At 38.5% G+C, this 18,700-nt stretch overlaps 1 protein-coding gene and 1 long non-coding RNA gene across 8 annotated transcripts; one reads left to right on the top strand and one right to left on the bottom strand.

The window, feature by feature from the left end:
* The first annotated feature begins 1,240 nt into the window (after window positions 1-1,240).
* On the top strand, window positions 1,241-17,951 carry Eip63E (cyclin dependent kinase Eip63E). 7 transcript variants are annotated; one of them, XM_043431372.1, is made up of 7 exons: window positions 1,241-1,286; window positions 8,494-8,583; window positions 9,472-9,600; window positions 10,078-10,274; window positions 10,472-10,854; window positions 11,419-11,963; window positions 12,519-17,951. In XM_043431372.1, exons 1-7 carry the CDS (start codon window positions 1,256-1,258, stop codon window positions 12,608-12,610), a joined length of 1,467 nt encoding a protein of 488 aa, XP_043287307.1. In that variant the 5' UTR covers window positions 1,241-1,255; the 3' UTR covers window positions 12,611-17,951. The 7 variants fall into 7 exon arrangements, with proteins under 7 accessions (XP_043287307.1, XP_043287299.1, XP_043287314.1 ...); XM_043431364.1 differs by lacking the exon at window positions 1,241-1,286 and adding an exon at window positions 1,309-2,654; XM_043431379.1 differs by lacking the exon at window positions 1,241-1,286 and adding an exon at window positions 2,984-3,046.
* LOC122417743 (uncharacterized) lies at window positions 7,916-8,398 on the bottom strand. The gene is made up of 3 exons (XR_006262345.1): window positions 8,363-8,398; window positions 8,149-8,234; window positions 7,916-8,056 (listed from the first exon to the last, which is right to left on the bottom strand). It is a non-coding gene; the product is annotated as an uncharacterized lncRNA (long non-coding RNA).
* Window positions 17,952-18,700: the final 749 nt, after the last annotated feature.

The raw sequence follows: 18,700 nt of genomic DNA, 5'->3' as shown, positions 1-18,700 counted from the left end.
ACTTTTAATTTTTTTTTTTTTATTATCTCGAAAAAACTTTGATTTATTCTGCAAATAACCCCGTAAGTTGCTTAGTGGGCTGATTTTTTTCTATTTTTTTTTTTTATTAAAAAAAAAACTTTTTTGTTTGTTTTCAATTTTCAACTCTTCTACACAAAAAGTTTGTTTCACATCAATATTAATCTTTGTGAATGATTTTATGATATTTTATACCTAATTCCTAATCTATTTAAATCGATATATTTAATAATGGAATATTGTATTTTATATTTTAGCAGTAGGACAACTCTAATCTTTATTTCTCAAATCTTAAAGAACCCTTAGGTGAATATTTGTGATCCTATCTACAGTTATTCATAAATATCTCTAATTTAAAGAACTTTGAGGGTAATTAAACTGTACTCATAAATAAGAACGTTCTTAATAACTCCATGTCAAATTATCTCTAATCCAAATTATCTGTAGGCTTAAAGATCTTTATTTTAAAACGTGTCTATTCGAATACATCTTTAATCATATGCATCTCTACTCTTTATTCTTTTATTCAGAGTTTTTTATTCTTCTGGACTAAGGGCGGGTTGTTCCGACTTCTAGGTAAGCCTATCTGACAGTTAAAGATCTACAAGTCAATGCTTTTACTCGCCAGATAAGCTACCTAAAAGTTGGAACATCCCGCCCTAAATGTACAATTTGTCGAATAGATAGAGATTTTGCTCAGAGTGGGAATACCGACCGAGCGAGACAAGCAATATAGATATACTCGCTCGGGCTTAAACAGCAACTTGAAAATTCAATATCTCGGCAAATATTCAAATGCTTCAAAAATCCTTTGGAGAGAAGTCTTGTCATATCAAAACGATGCTGTGTGCCAAATTTCAGTTCAAAACTCGGTTATCAGCTTTCAGAAGTTTATCCATCATTTTGGTTCAGTCATGAAGGCGAAAAAAGTCGTTGAGAAAAGAAACTCTCAACTGCTGTATAATACCCTCTAGCGACAATCATTCGAATCAAACCTTCCTCCATCCTTTCTAGCTCAAATCGATCTCTATTTCTCCCTCTCCCAGTGATAACGGCATTAGCAATACAAGCTTACATTTCTAATTGAATTATTCAACTGGATTAAACGAATGTTATGTGTATTAGATTGAAATTTGACCCTCGGAAACTTCTAAATAACGAAATACGAGTGAAATAATCGCGTTTCGTTTTCATCGATTGTATTTCTCTGGGTTCGTATGGTGCTGCCATTACCGGGATGTTCCGCAGTGTCAGTTTTGTAAAACTCGGTATGTAGTTTTACACAACCATACATATTATTCGCACCACATTTCCACATCTCTCTGGGGGCTTTTTCACATCGTGAAACACAATTCCGCGGTCTTTTTTTTCTTATTATTTTACGCTAGTGGCCGCGAGACGGCCCCCAGCAAGGGAGATCCCAATCCGAAAGTTTTGTCCATTTTTTTCGTGCGTGCGAACCAAAATATCGGACCAAAAAAAATACTTCAATTTTTTCAACCCTGTCATCAAACCGGAAAGTTTATTCTCATCGTTGTTTCTCTCTCCCTCAAACCTGAGTGTTGTTTGATTCGAAAGTAAAGGAAATATAACCAAAGAGAAAAACACTCCGAAAGAGCAAATAAAAATAATACGTTGAACCAGCATTATCCGTGAGCTCCGTGAGAACCCGGATGAGAAAGAACGTGACTATTCGTTGAGGTCAAGAAATGTGCCGAAATTTATACATATACATACATCATTTAATATAAAATACATTCGGAGCTCCTAAACCGCTGGAAAAAATCGAGAGCATCAAGACATACCGTGTGACAGACGAACGGACGTGCGTATACTTGTTAGACTGAGAGACTGGACATTGGGATTGTAAGAATGTGTGTGTGAGAGAGAGAGAGAGAGAGAGAAAACTACTAGACATATGAGTCAAAAGAGAGAAAGCGAGAGATGGCGCTAGAAGTCAAAGCGAGAGAACGCAATTGAGAATCCGGCAAAGAGGGAGAGAGAGAGAAAGAAAGAAAGAAACAGCAAAAAAGTGAAGATCACGGATCTACGAGAGATACAACAGGAACAATAAATGCCAATAAAATCATATTTCACCGAGTTTCCATTCAAAGTTATCGTTTTTTGTGTTATTTCTTTCTCTTTATAAAAGTTGAATTCGAAGTACAGGAGGGGCTTTTCCATAGCGTACGGTGGCGCGGGAACGTGCCGCTACTGGAACTATTGCCGTTTGTCGCCACCGCGGTTCGTGGCAAGACCGTAAAGGCAAACCCAAGTCTCTTCTCAACACACGCGTACCACATATATTATTATAAACGCCAATTTTTCTCGTTCCGGCGTGTGTTTCATTCTCGTTTTCGTTTCAAAAGTGTTCGACGTAAACATGTTTATTAGATCGAATTTGTGTATACAATAAATGAAAATCTCGCGATGCTCCGTCGGTGAAAATCAGTTTTCACATATTTTATTGTATTTTTTTTTAATCGCACAACGATGCAAATAAAAAAAATATATAGTGGAATCGCGAGTTTTTTTTCGGTGTTAACGCCCCATATGTGATGTTGAGGTGTGTGCGAGTGAATGAGTAATCATGTACTGTCAGGACAAGGGCTCGGCAGCCTCGAAGAGCAAAGAGGGTGAGTCTCGACCAATAAAAAGATTTTCCTTGTGTTTTAATTTGCTCTTTTCCACCGGATTTTTGTCATTTTTTACTCATGAAGTTGGTAAGTGTGTGAGTATGTGCTGGCTTTGCTCTTTTTACTCCTTTCACTATGCTTCGTCCTTACACAGTTCCTTTTTTCCCCACCGTTCTCCTTGTCGACTTTTTCCTATGGTTATTTTTTATTTTTTTTTCATTTTATGATTTCGTGCTTCAGGCGTCTTTTATCTCGATCTACCTTAACCCCCTACTCTCTTACGTGTGTATGTGTGTGTCTCGGTGGTTTCAAGAACGCTGTCGCGGCAGTTTGTCTCGTGTGTTTGAGACGCGAGAGTCGTTCTTGACTCACAATGTACACTTTTGTTACGAGTAAGTTTTCTCTCAAGTTCGCAAGGGTAAAAATGCAAGGAGACGAAGAAAATATTTTCACAGTGTTTGAGTTCGATCGATGGTGTGTTTTGAGGGGAAAGAGAAAAAGCTCTCAGACTTTTGCTTCGATGAATTTCATTTATCGGATTTCCCTAACCCCCCTCGTTCTCTACTTGAGATAAGATCGAGAACGAGAGGGAGGATATGGACTGTGTCAAGTGTGTGCTGTCTTGTAGGGGAACGTATACGTACATGTATATACACATCAATACGTGAGTGTATAAAGCGCTCCACGTCGATTAGCTAAATTTTAAGATCGATTTTCACACTACAAACACCAAGAAATTTATTGTGTATCTTGCAGACACGAGAAATATTAATATCTCAATGGGTATTTCGAAAAAGGTCAATATTCGTACTTGCATTGTAGAAATAGAAAATTCACGTCATTTTTACAATGGAATTGATTCAATTTCAAGTACATGATATATTGTTTTTGTTATTCATAGATTACACATCAAATAATCATCAGTAACTCCTCGACGTTTTCAGCGAGTTTGTTTTTAGAACAATTTACATTCAAGTCATACTCAAAGGTTGTAGGTGTCCACTATAGACGAAAGTAAACGCACCATTTTGAGTCACTCATATTTTACTACACTTCGGACCCGTGCGCATCTTGGTTGCCACGTGGATAGGCATCTCTTCGTTGACCTCAAGGGGTTACACTCCAGTGACGAGTTTAACATAATCGATTTTTCAATTGTTCTTTCAAGACATTGAGACTCAACGAAGTTGAAAAAATATTCCTATGTTTGAATTCCACACAATTGTTCGAATGGACGTAAACGTTCGATCGAAAAAATTGACAGCTTATCAATTTATAATTGATTGTTTACAACGGTGTAAATTCGGTCAAGGCAATTTGCCTTAAATTAAGTGAACGCTTATACTATATTTTATCATTGTGATTATATTTACGCTGCTCTATTTATATCGGTCGTTGCGCGACTCGAAATGAAGTTTGTTTACAACCTGAAGAATACACGTAAAGTATCTAATTTAGAGGTGTGCTCAAATCAAAACAAGTATTGTGAAATGTTCGGCGTACTTGTCGAAGCGTGGGAATCCATTCAACATTTTTAGGGTTAGGTTGACGTACAGCTGACGACGAATTTACAGTGTTATTATAGTCATATAAATTTCTGTAAAAGTGATTAACAATCATTTTGAAAAAAAAATGTAGAATCCCTCACGATTAAATGTTGAAGTCTCAAAAAAGTTGTCAACAGTAGAATTGAAAAAAAAGCAATAAGAGGGCTCTCGGCTTAAGGATTCCTATGTCGCCTGTTCATCGCAGGCTCTTTCAGTGAGGATATTGAGATTCGTGGCAGCAAATCGATAATCTGTTCTCGCGTAGTCGTGTCCGGCCGCTTGGGAAAAACTATTTCAAGAAAAAGGCGATTAAAGTTTTGACTGGCGCATAGCTGGCAGAGACATTTTCAATTTTCAAGAATTTCCAGTCGCAATCGTAACTTGAAAGTGAATACTAAAAAAAAAAATACACCGAAATGTCCGTCGATTCGCCGAAAATTCGGTAAATAGACGATCGACAAAAGATTGTCACGAATGTAAACACGAAGACGGTGTTTTGCTCGGAAGAGAAAAAAAACTTCACCTCGACTCCCAGAATCCAACTGTCAGAAATTTGACATCGGGTTCGACTAACCCATATATAAATATTATGCTGTGTATTATTCGTTCGAAACAGGCAAGTGAGACGTCGATAGATTGCCGTGTCGGAAGGAAGAAGGGGAGGGAGGGGGGAGGATGAGAGCGAGTAACAGGGTGGAAGGGGATGGCAGGCAATGTGTTTTTGTGCTTTAAAAAGAGTGTGGACGAGAGTTTCGTTCCGAGTTTATCCCAAGTTTTTCTCAGATACATTTTATCCTCCGACTTCGTAAATTCTTTGAATCCGGTCGTCCTTCGAGCGCTCGTTTCCGTGACAAGAATCCTCAGTACGTTTCATTTGATTTTTTTCAACACTTCATTTCGTAATGTTTTTTTTTTTCGTTCGAATTGTCGTTACGTAGTTTTTCTCTGTTACTTCGTGCGAATTAATCTGAATTTTATCGTTTTTTTTCGTCACTGACAGACCCAATTTTTCTCCTCGTATACGTACGTTGCTTTTTTTCTTCTTTCAATCCCCTTTGTCTCCACGATCTTTACGTACAGGAGAGACGCAGAGGGGACACAAAGTGCTCTCAACTTCCAGTCGATTTACTTTCGACTTAACGTGTGAGAGAGCAGCTAAAAAAATCTGTTCCCCTTTAATTTCATTAGTTGGTAATATTCGCCGGAGGTGGTAAGAGGCGCTGAGGAAATAAAAGTGGTGCTCGCAGTGTTTACACGGGAAGAAAAAACGTAAATAATTCTTCGAAGTAGGCGAAGGAGGAGATTTCAACGAGTTCGAACTCTCCACGCTACGATTTTTTCCTCTCTCGCCTCCGACGAAAAGAAATGAAAAATGAAGTGGCGAAATTTAGTCACACCGTTGCGTATATTCTTCGTGTTTTAAAAGAATCGATAAAAGTGTCTGCGACTGATAGCAGCACGTTTCCGATCGTACGTAGACCTCGAATCGACTGAAAAAACGAACGAATATTTATTTCAATTTTTTAGAGGCAGCGTAACATAAAAATTGCACATGCCCATAAATTCACTCCCGCTCGCTTCCCACATCGGTGTTCCCAGGGCACACGAGCATGCTGGGAATCGTTCCACTTTCGGCCATGTACCGTCTCCTCCGTGTGGAATCGATCCGGCTCGCGAGAACCGTACGAATCTCCTGAGCAAAATCGTAGAGAAAAAAAGGAAAAAAATTCTAATTCAGACCCCGATCATCGAATTCTTCGGATTCACTTGCACTTAAATTCTTTCGTTTTTCAAGTGCTTCGATTTGTGAAGTGAAGAAATAACAAGCTCGCATATTCTTCAAAGAAAAACTGTCGTCGTGAAGACTGTGAAAAATGTTCAAACACAATTCATGGAAATTTCGTGTTTTCATCGCACCGTTTAATCTCGGCGTGCAAAATCCGAAGAAAACGATTCGTTGGTTCTACATACGCGTCCACATTTCTCGAGTCGCTTTCGCTTCCGTCCCTCCGGACCTCGGCTAATCTCCCCACAAATATCCCAATTACTTTCTTAAGCCGACGCGGCTCAGCGTGTTTTTTTCTTGGTACGAAGGAGAGAAAAACAAAGATTCGACATGGAAAGGTCCGTAGACGCATAAACAAAGGTGTAAGATAATGTGGACGTAACAATGCATTCGTTTTCAGCAAAGTGAAAAAGCTCTCCGACTCGCTCGCATTTATTTTCGTGTTTATTTGTTTACGAAACCACCTAAGAGAGAAATTGTCGAGTGAGGCTTATCGGTCATGCTCAAAATCGTTGGATCGTTGACGACCGTGGGGGGAAAAACGAAACTGTCAAATAACCGGCTCGATTTATCTTGATCGTTGTCTGGAAGCCCAATTAATTCTTCGCGTCAACGTTTCTTGTCAAAATACATGTCGAATGTCGAGACGGGGAGAAATACACGGACGAGCTTCGTGCGGGGAACGTACACACGCGCGTATTCGTGTGCAAACAAAAGCCCGCCGTGTGGTTCTCTCTCGCATTAATCGTTTTTATCGGGCGCCGTGAGAAAAGACAAAAGCACGCAGGAAGTCGAGAAGCGCGAGTGGCGTGCTCTCGTACAACTGAAAGTGTAACAACAGCGACGACAAATTCCAAGAGTAATCGTAATGACGTTAATTGTCACGAGAATAGGCTCGGTGTCAAGTGCGAGGACAGAGATGTGAAGTATATTCTCGTTGCGAAAAGTTGTTCGAGGCTGTGTGTCGTGTGACGCGTATCTCGAGAGTTCGTCGACCTCGAAGAGTCAATTTTCTTCAACTTTGTGTAATTGCATCGAAGACGTGCTTCCATTCCCTTTCGTGCAGAGCCCTCGTCCCAGGGACATTTCGGAAGTGCCTCGAGTCTGCATTTCTCGAATGACCAGAAAGAGCTTTTGCTACGTCAGGAAATGGGCCTCGCCTCCTTGTCTGTCGGCCCTCCCCTGCCCCGCCGCTCTCTCTCTCTCTCTCTCTCTCTCTCTCTCTCTCTCTCTCTCTCTCTCTCTCTCTCTCTGAGCCTCAGGAATATTACATTATCAACAAAACACTTGTGAGACTGCGCCACAGTGCCATATACTTTGATCATACTCCCGAGAAGCCTGGCGAGAGCTCCTCCAAACTATTTCTCACTGCCAAGGTCTGAACTGACGATGCATCAAATGGAGAGCACTCTTTTCACCTCAATTAGGCTCTGCGAGAGGTGTAAGGACCTTGAAAACCCTTTCCGATCGTTAGTGAATTTTCCTACGTCAATTCATCTATGGTTCGAACACTCGAACGGTACGAGCTCCTCGCGAAATTACTCGATTTTCCCATCACTGAGAACCTTCGATTATTTTCATCGATGAAAATGTCGGTGGACGTACAACTATCTCACGAGTCGAACAGCGAGTCAGTTCGAGCAACGAGCTTTTTGACAGTTCTTCGAACGGTCGTATCGATCTCTGAGAAAATGGACCGATAAATATTTAAATAAACGTCATTGTTCGTCACAGTTTTTTACCATTAAAAATGCACAAAAAAATTCAATTTATATAAGTTTCTATAGTAAATTGAACGAAAAATAAACGTGATGGAGCGTCGAGTCGTTTGTTCATGAAAAAGGTGACGCGCGAAGCTCTTATTTACAAATGACGTATCGGAATGTCGACGATTTCCGGTTCGCGATTCGCCGATCGTCCTTTACAATGTGAGTTTATCTATTTTTGTATTCATATATTTATACATTTTGATCGAATGTACAAGAAAGGAAAAGAAAGAGAGAGAGAGGGATTTTGACGTCACTGCGGCGATCCGAGGGACACGATGCACGAGCATGCAGTCCGTAACGCTTGAGAACACATAGAAATGTGCATACATATATGTGAAAAGTGGCTTGGAATTGAATATAATAAGATTGAGGAACACTGGCGCGTTGCTTACCACCGAAGAATGACATCATCGCTGGTGTGTATCGGTGACGTTAGAAATTCCTTAAATTCTTCATCTGATCCACTTGTCTCGCGTTGCTGAACCAACAAAGAAAAAAAGTGAGCGAACTACCGAGCGGGGAAATGAGAGAAAAAACATAACCAATTGAACCATGTCCATTGACACTCCTTCGTTCAAACGAGACTCAACAATTCTTCGAACGCACCTATGACTCAAACGCGCTCGTCTATTTCATTCTTCTCGCTCACATGCTATTCCATTTATCTCCTTTCATTACATCCCTTTATATTGCTCTATCGACTCATTGATTATTTCAATATGAAAATATGATTTCAGGAACCGTAACGATGAGGGACAAGAAAGGAGGGGCGCTCAGTCGAGTGCAAAAACTGAAAAAACGACTGAGCCACAGCTTCGGTAGACTTTGTGAGTTGTTACCATTCGTCTCATTTTTTTCATACGGTTCTAATTGGTCGAACTAACGAATACGTCATTCTATAAACTTTACCGAACAATGAATTCGCTGGTTTTTTACAGTCACAGAATTAGTCGACTATAGAAAAAGAATTCTTGGAATAATCGATGGATCAGTAAAAAAAAAAAGCAGTACTAAGACTGTTTCCGGTGTTTTCTGTACCGTATCATTTGTTGCCTTGTTAAGTTCTCCCGTTAAAAGACCCCGGAGATAATTCATTCGAGAGTTCTTTTATGCAATTGCAACACGTCTTATCATTTATTCGAATCTTCATTGTTTTATTTGCACTACGATTGTAAAACGCTGCTGTTCCGCGTGATGTATATATAAATGCATGCTCGTATTTACCGAGTCATACGAGAACACACACCAAATATTGTGCCTTCGTATTTTTATTTACACACGAATAATAGTCGTGTCATGGAATCTTTGCGAGAGAGTAGGAAGAAGCTCGAAAGAAGGAATTTATCGCATTCCTCATTATAATTTCATTTGAATAAAAAATTCGAGGTTTCGGACGTCACGTTCGAATTTTTTCTCAAAAAATGATATTTCAAATGTTTGTTTGCACAACTCCGAATAACAATTGGTGACCGAGAAGAGTTTTTGAAAATAATGGAGTGGATATCGAATTGACGAATACATAATGACAAAAATAATTGAAAAATGTATTCGGTTGTGGCCCTTAAATTCATTAAAAACGTTCGTGATGCTGATTTTATTGTAAATAAATTTAAATTTACTGGTAAAAACATTTTTCATTGGTAAACGTTCAGTGAGCTTTATCCTTCGTTCATAATATTACGAATAATAATGATTTGTATTCGACTTTGTTGCAGCGATATCGAAAGAAGAGGCTGACGACGTTACGAACCGAGGACCTTTGCCGTACAATGGCTATTCCGAGGAGTTCCTAGACCGTTTGGAACCAAACGGCAATATACCTACGGATAAAGATCGTCGATACGGTGAGAGAGATTTTTTCTCCACCTTAATTCGTACACTTTCGTCACTCTTCTCTTCTCTTCCTTTGTGATACGTATTTTGAGCTTCTTCTACTGTATTTCCTTCTTCAATCTATGAGGTTGGAGACATTTTATCAAGAATTTCTTATCGCCAGTCCAACGTTGTGCTCGGACCGTAGACGTTCGGATTAAAAAGTAAAAACAGTTTTTAAAACACAGCTCACGATCTTACCCGCCGCTGAGACTCGTTGAATGATTCACGTTTGACTTTCTTACGTGGCTGCGCCATCCGTCAGCTTATCTACAGTCTCTTCGAGTCAATATTTTCGGCTACCTCATTTTTATTTTCTCGCCAGGTCCATTCTCCTTGACGCCACGAGTAAAGAATCCTCGTAAATTTATCTCTGGATGACACTCGATTGAAGAACAAAGTAATAAACATTTCTTCATGTTTTTAACGATGATTAACTGTCTTTGCAGAATGGACAGGTGTCGGGGATCACGATAGAGTCCATCGTCAGCTCTCCGTATCGAGCGACTCGAAACTCCTCGATGAAGACATAAGGGAAGAGGCTCGAGTTATTTTGCGGCCACGACGTCCTCCACGACCAAAATCCGAGGTTTTTCTCGGTCCCGATCCACCACCCCGGAGAACAAAGAGATTTTCTGCGTTTGGGGTAAAAAGACATCCGAATTTCTTGTTTGAACGATACGACTGACAAAACTGATGAAAAAGTCCATGATCAACATTCCCCACTCGTCATTCTCATATATTAAAATCATTTTTTCTAACGCTTCAATTCAGAATAATTAAAAGTTATTGAAAATAGTAAATCATAATGACGCTTTTCTTTCTTCTGTTTTTTCATCACAGGGTGACTCGCCGTTCGGTAAATCCGAGGCTTACATAAAGCTGGAACAATTAGGGGAGGGCTCATACGCCACAGTGTTCAAGGGTTTCAGTCATTTGACCAATCAAGTTGTGGCTTTGAAGGAAATCAGACTCCAAGAGGAAGAGGGAGCACCGTTTACTGCCATACGCGAAGCCAGTCTTCTTAAGGAACTCAAACACAACAACATCGTGACGCTTCACGACATCATTCACACGCGCGAAACTCTCACGTTTGTGTTTGAGTATGTTCACACCGATCTTTCACAGTATATGGAAAAGTATGGCAGCGGCGGTGGTCTTGATCCACGGAACGTCAAGCTCTTCCTCTTTCAACTTTTACGAGGTCTCGCGTATTGTCACCGAAGGTACTTCATACAATTAGCTATTATCAATTCAGATATCATCTTCATTCTCATTTAACCATAAAACATCAAACTTTCATGTTAACTTCTCAATACCAAAACGTTTGAAATTTACATACAATTGTCTCGGTTCACGTTATGAGAATTTAAAAACAATCTGTGAAGAATCTCCCTTGCTTTCGCGTTTTCGTATTTTTCTCCGTATGAACCTCTTTTTGAAGGAAACTCAGCAATAATTGTAGATCGTTTATTCGCTACGAAAGTTCTAATTATAAAAAATTGTTTCCCAAAACTTCTCAAAATCCGATTTGAAAAATTTAGAATTTTCTCATCTATTGAAACTCTGCGTATTTGTCTCCAGCATCGTGATCGCGTATTGAAATATTAATCAGATTAAAAATTGGACGACGCGGGAGGTAGCAAAAGTTTGATTTCAACATCAACGCACTTTTTTTCTCATCAAATTACAAATAAAATTATTCGTTTGAAAATTGTTTCACTATTTACATTGGGTTAATGGATTAATTGTTAATGAAACATTGTTGATACCGATGGACTTTATTGCAGGAGAGTGCTTCACCGTGACGTAAAACCTCAAAATCTTTTGATAAGTGAGATCGGTGAATTGAAGCTCGCTGATTTTGGTTTAGCGAGAGCAAAATCGGTGCCGTCGCATACGTATTCACACGAAGTTGTGACACTCTGGTACAGGCCACCGGACGTTCTCCTAGGTTCGACGGAATATTCGGGCTCGTTGGATATGTGGGGTGTAGGTTGTATATTTGTCGAGATGTTAACCGGCGTTGCGACGTTTCCCGGCGTACGTTGTACGTACGATCAGCTCGACAAGATATTCAAAATACTCGGAACACCGACCGAGGAAACTTGGTCGGGAGTAACTCATTTACCGGGTTACAGTCCCCACAGACTAGCATTTTATCCAATACGAAAACTCGGTCTCTCGTTTCCGAGGCTTTACGACGTCGCCGAGGGTGATAGCATGGCTTCCTCGTTGCTACAGCTCAATCCGGATGAACGGATAAGCGCCGAAGCGGCACTTCGGCATCCGTATTTTGCCTCGTTACCAAGAAAATTATACGAACTGCCTGATGGTGAGTAATCATGCACGTCAAAGATTAATATCGCTATGAAAGGTTTCACATAAACCTCCGAGAGATGGAAAAAATTCATTTAAAATTCTTCAGTTCCGCATTTCGCTCAATGCAATAAAAATTCGTCATGTATTTCTTACGAAAAATTATCATGAAGCCGGGACATAAAAATTATCATAAACGCTTCATCCGCGTTTTAATTCCAAAGTAGATTTTCCCAAATAAAAATATATATAACAATATTGAAAATTTGATGGTGTGACACATTTTCCAAGGAGCGGAGATAGCCAATGGAGGAGAGAAAAAAGAAGAAAATTTGCGTAAAAATCCATGTCAGTATCGTGAGTTTTATGCTCTCCGAACACGCATGAAAAAAAAAAAATAACTCCGATTCCATTAGTTGGCTCATCTTATCGATTTCTGACATCGAGTTCAACGAACAAGCGTCTGACTTACTAATAAATTTCTTCATAAAGAGCATTGAATCGCGTCCATGTTGTCTCTATGTGTTGGCGTGTGTAATATTTATAGTTGGTCGGTGATTGGTGTTTACAGAGGTGTCGATATTCAGCGTCGAAGGTTGTCATCTGTTCACGGAATCACGACAGACGTATGCGGACTCTCGTCACTCGACTCTCAAGACATGAGGTCGGGTTTAAGCGAGAAGAACTTTATTAAAAAAGGGAGAAGAAAAAGAGTTAGAAAATAATGATGAGGGAAGGATGAGGACTCGGAGATGGAGCCTGAGCGCGAAAGCCCTCGCGCGTTCGCTCACACGACGGTAGAGAAAAGGAGAAAAAAAAGTGTGAAAGTGTCGTTAGTATCGAGCAAACTCGAGGACGACGAGGGATCGAAATAAAAATAAGCGATCCGGATTTGCGAATGCAAAACGCGTGATCCGGGGCCGCCCACATTTAAACAAACGATAAAAAATAAACGAAGAAAAAGAAAACGAAACGCGTGCGAAATCGTTAAAATAAAAAAAATTCAAATTACTCTAGCGCAAGATACGAATACACCGAGACACACGGGGAGAGACACGAATACACAGTGATGGGGAAAAAAAACAAGCACTGAAAGTCACGGAAAACGCACGCTCTCTCTCTCTCTCTCTCGCTATCTCTCTATCTCTTTCAGGGCTTCGGCATACTCTCGTACCAACGCTGATCCACTTTTAGATTCCAACATACATACGCAGACTCATATATGTATATAAAAATCGTACATATATATTAATACACACTGCATTTTCATTTATTTCGACACGCTTTGATTCTCTGTTCCTTGAGTCTTGTGCTGGTTACAATTCGTTTGTGCTAAAACGAAGAAAAAAAATGATTATTTTTCTTTCGCATAAACGAATAACGTTCGTTAATTCATGAAAACTTGTGCACACACATACACATATTTAAAGTCGGATAGAGATGAACCCGGAAACGTTGAAGAGTAAAAGAAACAAGAGGAGAACGGAGTCAAACTCACGTACACACACACACACACACACACATCCACACACAAATCCACATAGACACGAATTTTCGAGTGATAACGCACGCTGAATTTTTAGGAAGCAAAAATGATAAAAAATTATATTTAAACGAAAAAAAAAAGCAAAAAATGCACGTACAACCCATCCTCGCACTTCGTCCAAATATTAGCTTTAGACTGATTTCAATCAAAAATATGAGAGAATAAATTGAAAGATGAAAATGAAGTAATGAGGAAAAATTCAGGTACAAGACACACGAAGCGTTGTCTTTGACGCTCATCGTTGTTCTGAAACTAATACGGACCACTTCTCGATAAACAGCCAAACCGAATAAGAACTACGAGGTTCTTACGTAGCGAGAAACCAAATTAGAAAACGTAAATCTTTACGTAAGATCAATAAAATCAAATCGGCAAAAGTATAAGAAAAAAACGAAAGCCCGAAGCATGGAAGACTTGTAGCGTCTCTGCGAAATTCAGGATTATTAATTTTTTAAGTTTCCTTGTAATGTCCTCGTTCGTCCTTTATTGAACGCTAACGCAATACCGCTCACGTCATATCTCTTTTATCTTGAGTGTCACGCATAAAATAAACACATACAAACAAACAAAATCTTATTCGAATTACATTAGTTGATAAGCGATAACGGTGATCATAGCGAATAATTATAGCGAAATAAATAAGTTTTTGTGATGTGACGCTCGAGAGATATTGGCTGTGTTTTTTGTCGTTTTACAAAGCCGCAAAGACGAAAGAGGACAACGATTTACAAATGGAGTCATTCACGCAACTCAATCGTACCAAATTTCCATAAATTTTCAACCCGACAGCACTCCCGCTACTCGAGCCTTAAACTATGGTCGGGCAATGAGAAATTTGCTTTGATTTATCATTCTAATATTTTATCTAATAAGTGACAAACAAATTGTGAATATTGCCGTAAAGAATTGTGAAATCTTTGAGACGTGGAGTGTGAGAATACGTTTCATGAGCGGCTGCCGACAGGTAGAAAGAACTTTTGCAGTATTCAAAACACTTGCGAAAAATATAAAAATATATATTTATTAGTCTCATGTACGAGATGTGAAAATAGAACGATCGGTACACATCTTGCAATAAAATAAATAGATATGCTGTCTTGAGTGAGTTTTATAATACACGCTAATTTACGAAGACCTCAACAAAATTACGAGGCATAACGGCTCAAGTAAAGTAAGAAAAAATCGAATTTCGTACGATAGTTCGACAATCGAAGACTTTAAGGTGATCTATCAGTTGCGCGGGTTCGAGAGAGATAGCTGAAAAGTGGTTACATCGTTTACGCCTACATTCTTGATTTTTCGAGAAAAATAAAAGTTACAACTTGTTCTCTGATAAAATGAGAACAGCGTAAAACTCATATTTTTTCCAAACATCGAGCTACTAGGAAAAAACCAGTAAAAGCGCTAGTAGAACAACTGACAGATCACCTTAACCAACACTTTTGTGGTAAAATAACTATTATTCTTTACACCTCGGTCGAACGTACGTACTTTTGGCACCGATTTCAGCGCTAAAAGTATAACATTTCTCCACTGTCAAAACTGCACCCCCATTATTTCTCTCAGCGGGAGCAAACATTTTTTTCTGCATTCCGCAAGGTTTGACGTAATTATTTTTTTGACTTTTGACGTTTGAATCGATATTGCCTATACATTTTTTGAATGGCTGTGTCTAGTCATCCGGAAACCGTACGAATAAGGTTGTGTTATTCATTCGGAAATATTTTATGGAAATGTCATATTATTTCCAAGCACTATGATCAAAACAGCACTATACTGCTACAAATCCGAATGAATAACATACGTTTATCCTTACAGATGAAATCAATGCGAAGGCCAAAAATAAAGTGACCGATCTGATGAAATGAATATAGTCGTTCGGAATAATGATCTATTTTCAGGTTCATAGGAATTCATATAAATTATCTTTGCTAATCTTGTTTTTTTGAGCAAATGTCGGGACAGGCATCAAAACATCTTCTATCGATAGATGCATGTTTCGGAAGAAACGTACTTTCGATCGGCTGTAAAGAAAAATAGTATACACTGCAAGGGCAGACGTTTCATAGCCATGAACTGCGCGTCAAACTTTCTGCCCTTGCAGTGTAATATACTATTTTTTTGCACGGGATCGTAAAATGTGCTAATATTTGTAAGATTTCTAGTTTTTCGTACTTACTCTTTCTATCACTTTGCTTTTGAATCCTTTGATGTGTGCTCTTCGATCAATTTTTCCTAGCGCACGATTACGTTGAATTTACACGAAGATTCATACGAACCACAAAACCTGTGACCGATATGTTTGACTGATTTCACTCAAATTACGCCACCATAAATTGAGAAAAAACACTCGGCAATGCAGCTCAGCGAGGAGCGTGTCAGTCGGTCCGTGACTAAACGGTCACCCATTAACTAGCGTCGCTTGAAAACGTGTTTTTCTTAAAGAACGTCGCCTCCGAATGTTTTATTTGTGTAATTTAAAGAGATTTGTAACGCTTCGAAAAACACTGCAAGTTTTTCGACGTGAATCCATCGATGAGTTATCGTCGAATGCTCCATATGTATGACGAAAAAAAAAAACAATTAGAAAAATAGCGAGGGAAATGATGATTAAAATTGAATCGATAACCTTCGGAAAAATTAAATAACCGACGGAGTTAGCATAGTTTTTAAGGGATTCGTTAACAATTTAGAAAAGTCTTCAGGCGTCTAGCGTGATCGCCCGAAGCATAATAGTATCAATGGTAAATAAGTAGTTGAAACAAGAAAAAGAAAGATCATCGTAACCGATGGAACTACTAATCTTAGAACAATTTTTTCTGCCACATTCTTTGCCGGAAATTAAATCCAGCGTTCGATAACCAAATGAGAAAATTTTTAAATAAACACATTAAACGACTAAGTAAAAATAAAAGTAGTTTCAACATTGAAGAAAGGAAAAAAGAGAGAAACAAAAGAAACACGAATAAATACAAAAAACTTAATCAAGGAAAGCGGACACATCGATGTAGTTTCAGGAAAATAGTAGGCCCGATCGGTTGGCAAAAGTGGTAGAGTAGAGTCGGAGGATTTTTCTCCCAATTTACACAAGAAAAAACAAAATAAACGTGAAAGAATTTAAACATTAACAAAAAAAATTGTAATATCAATTCGACGAGACTGCGCGTACGATAATTAATTAATCGTACTTTTATTCGATTTAGAAGTGGCGCGTAATATACGTAGAAAGAAAGAAAAAAATAAAAGCGAACGAGCGTTACAGGTCTTCCAGAACAAGAGCAAAAAACAATGAGTGAAACAAGTAGAGGAGTCCAAAAAAAATTGACGATTACGATTTGACGTTATTAATTAACGATTCCCTCCCCCTTTGCCCCCCCCCCCCCCCCCCTCGACCCCCCGCCCCTCAAGTAGGTTATATTTATACCGATTTTTCAGCACACTTAATAAATAAATAAATAGAAAGGAAAAAACTAAATAAATTTAAATGTATCAAGAGAAACGACACAGAAATGCGAAGCAATGTTTCATGAGGATCACGAAAATAAGATCTTGCGAGGGAAGGACAATTTTTGTTCCATTACGCAACGTACGGTTCTTTGAAAGAGAAAAAAAACAACAAGTTTTTCGAACGATCGATCAAACGATACAAATGCAGTATAGGTCGAAGAATAAATACACTAAAAAGACGAATGTATGCGAACTGTATTTGTTTCCTTAGTTGAAACATTAATTTGGAGAGTGGACGATGGGATTATGTATATAGAACACCATGATTCATATTATGAATGGCGCTGATAAAGCTGAGACGAGAGTAATAAATGTGTCTTTGTAATAAATTAAAAGAGATGAAAAAAAAAGAAAAGAAAAAAAATACGAAATAAGGAAACGAAAAAGAAAAATGCTAAAAGTGAGAAAAAATGTGTTTGATGTTGTGGAGAATCAATGGTAACGAGCAAAGAGAAGCAAAATATCCACTATCATTTGTTTTCTTTTTTATTTTTTAACGAGCTCATGATTGTCAATTTTTTAATTTCATTTGTTTTGATAGATTTAAAGATATCTAAGTTTAGAATTAAATGCCGAGACTGTAACTCGTATTATTTTTACACACTGACATTATTTTTGTTATGCCGACCCCGTGCAGCCCCCCTCCCCCCTTGTTCTCTGCAAGTGACATAAATAAGTATAAATATTTACGACCATAACGTGGGCTGCAGGACGTCGCTGTTTCGTTTTCTCTTATCTCGCCCTAATATCTCCCTTTTTCATTATTAGAGCGTCAACCTTTTTCTCTCTTTCCTCCTTTTTTTTTTATACTGCGCCCTCAATTCCAATGTAATTAGTAATTAGGCATTATATATTTTGTTTGTACGTTTTTTTCTATGGTCTTGTAACATCCGAGCCACGAGTATATGTTGTGTACGACGGAGAAACGATAAACGATTTGGAGTTTCGAAATTCTTGCTTCTTTTTGTATATTTCATTTGATCGTTTTTTTTTACTTCCCTGCGGTCGTTCTCTTTTACTCCTTATACTTTTTTCCAAGTTTCCTCTTTTGTTGCTTGCATCTCAGACTTCAATTGAGCGAATTCGTCTGTTTTTCGAAATATTATGGTCGACCTTTCTTTTTATTACTGGCGCCAAAAATATCGCACAAATTTCAGTGTAACGCGATAAATTATTTTGAATGCTTAACGAAAATGGGGTTTACGATACTAACGCTTCACATATTTTTTTTTCAAATGATTCCCAGATTTCCTACGATGTTGGCGAATAACCGACGATGTTGGTTCTGGAAAATGACGTTTTTTGTTTGAAAAAATTCTTTACTAATCGATTGGAATATAAAAAGGTACTGAATATTCGTTTTCATATTTCATCCCACTTTTCCATGTTGATACTTTATTTTTTCTCGTAAAAAAGAAATCAATTTGGATTCTTTTACTTTCAAGGTTTCTCCAGTCTCGCTTTCCAAGAAAAAGTATCGTCAGTGTTGCCAACGAAGATAAACCAGTTTTATTTCCATAGGTCGACGACGACCAATGCCAATATGAGTCTTCAATCTTCCTCCTGCACAATCTTTTGCACATTTGTTTAGACTTAATATTCGAATTAATTTCGCCACCATATCTGAACTTCCGGTATGCGAATGTACATATGGCAGATTCAACGCCAATTCGATCTACCTAGCTTTTGCTAGGTCCTTC

This window comes from Venturia canescens, chromosome 1 (assembly GCF_019457755.1).
Source record: "Venturia canescens isolate UGA chromosome 1, ASM1945775v1, whole genome shotgun sequence".
NCBI lineage: Eukaryota > Metazoa > Arthropoda > Insecta > Hymenoptera > Ichneumonidae > Venturia > Venturia canescens.
Note: the sequence above shows the minus strand (reverse complement) of the source record. Positions and strands in the feature narration are given on the sequence as shown.